Raw genomic sequence first — 312 nt, 5'->3', positions numbered from 1 at the left:
TTGCTGCTGCTGCTGCTGCTGCTGCTGCTGCTGCTGCGGTTGCTGGCGGTCTCAAGCCCAGCTGAGCAGACAGCTGTTCAATAGAAGGCCACAAGCTGCTGCTAACTGCTGCTGCTGCTGCTGTTGCTGCTGCTGCTGGTGTTGGTGCTGGCATGCCTGTTGCTGCTGCGCGTTCTGCTGCTGCTACTGCAGTAGCTGCAGCAGCAGCAGCAGCAGCAGCAGCAGGATTTGCTGCCAGCTCTTCATCGCTGCTGCTGCTGCACAAAGGCAAACCAAAATTCGGTGACTGCGAGCGAGCTCTTGAGGATCCAC

At 59.0% G+C, this 312-nt stretch overlaps 1 protein-coding gene across 1 annotated transcript in view; it reads right to left on the bottom strand.

Annotated features, from left to right (window-relative positions):
• Positions 1-312, bottom strand: part of EMH_0006120 (uncharacterized protein) — a gene marked incomplete at both ends in the record, with an annotated part of 10,579 nt that overhangs the window by 597 nt on the left and 9,670 nt on the right. The window contains one exon of the mRNA XM_013497445.1: positions 3-50. Coding sequence (XP_013352899.1) covers positions 3-50 — 48 coding nt within the window. The remainder of the gene's footprint in view (positions 1-2; positions 51-312) is intronic.

This window comes from Eimeria mitis, genomic scaffold (assembly GCF_000499745.2).
Source record: "Eimeria mitis Houghton genomic scaffold, Emh_scaff268, whole genome shotgun sequence".
Classification (NCBI taxonomy): Eukaryota; Apicomplexa; class Conoidasida; order Eucoccidiorida; family Eimeriidae; genus Eimeria; species Eimeria mitis.
Note: the sequence above shows the minus strand (reverse complement) of the source record. Positions and strands in the feature narration are given on the sequence as shown.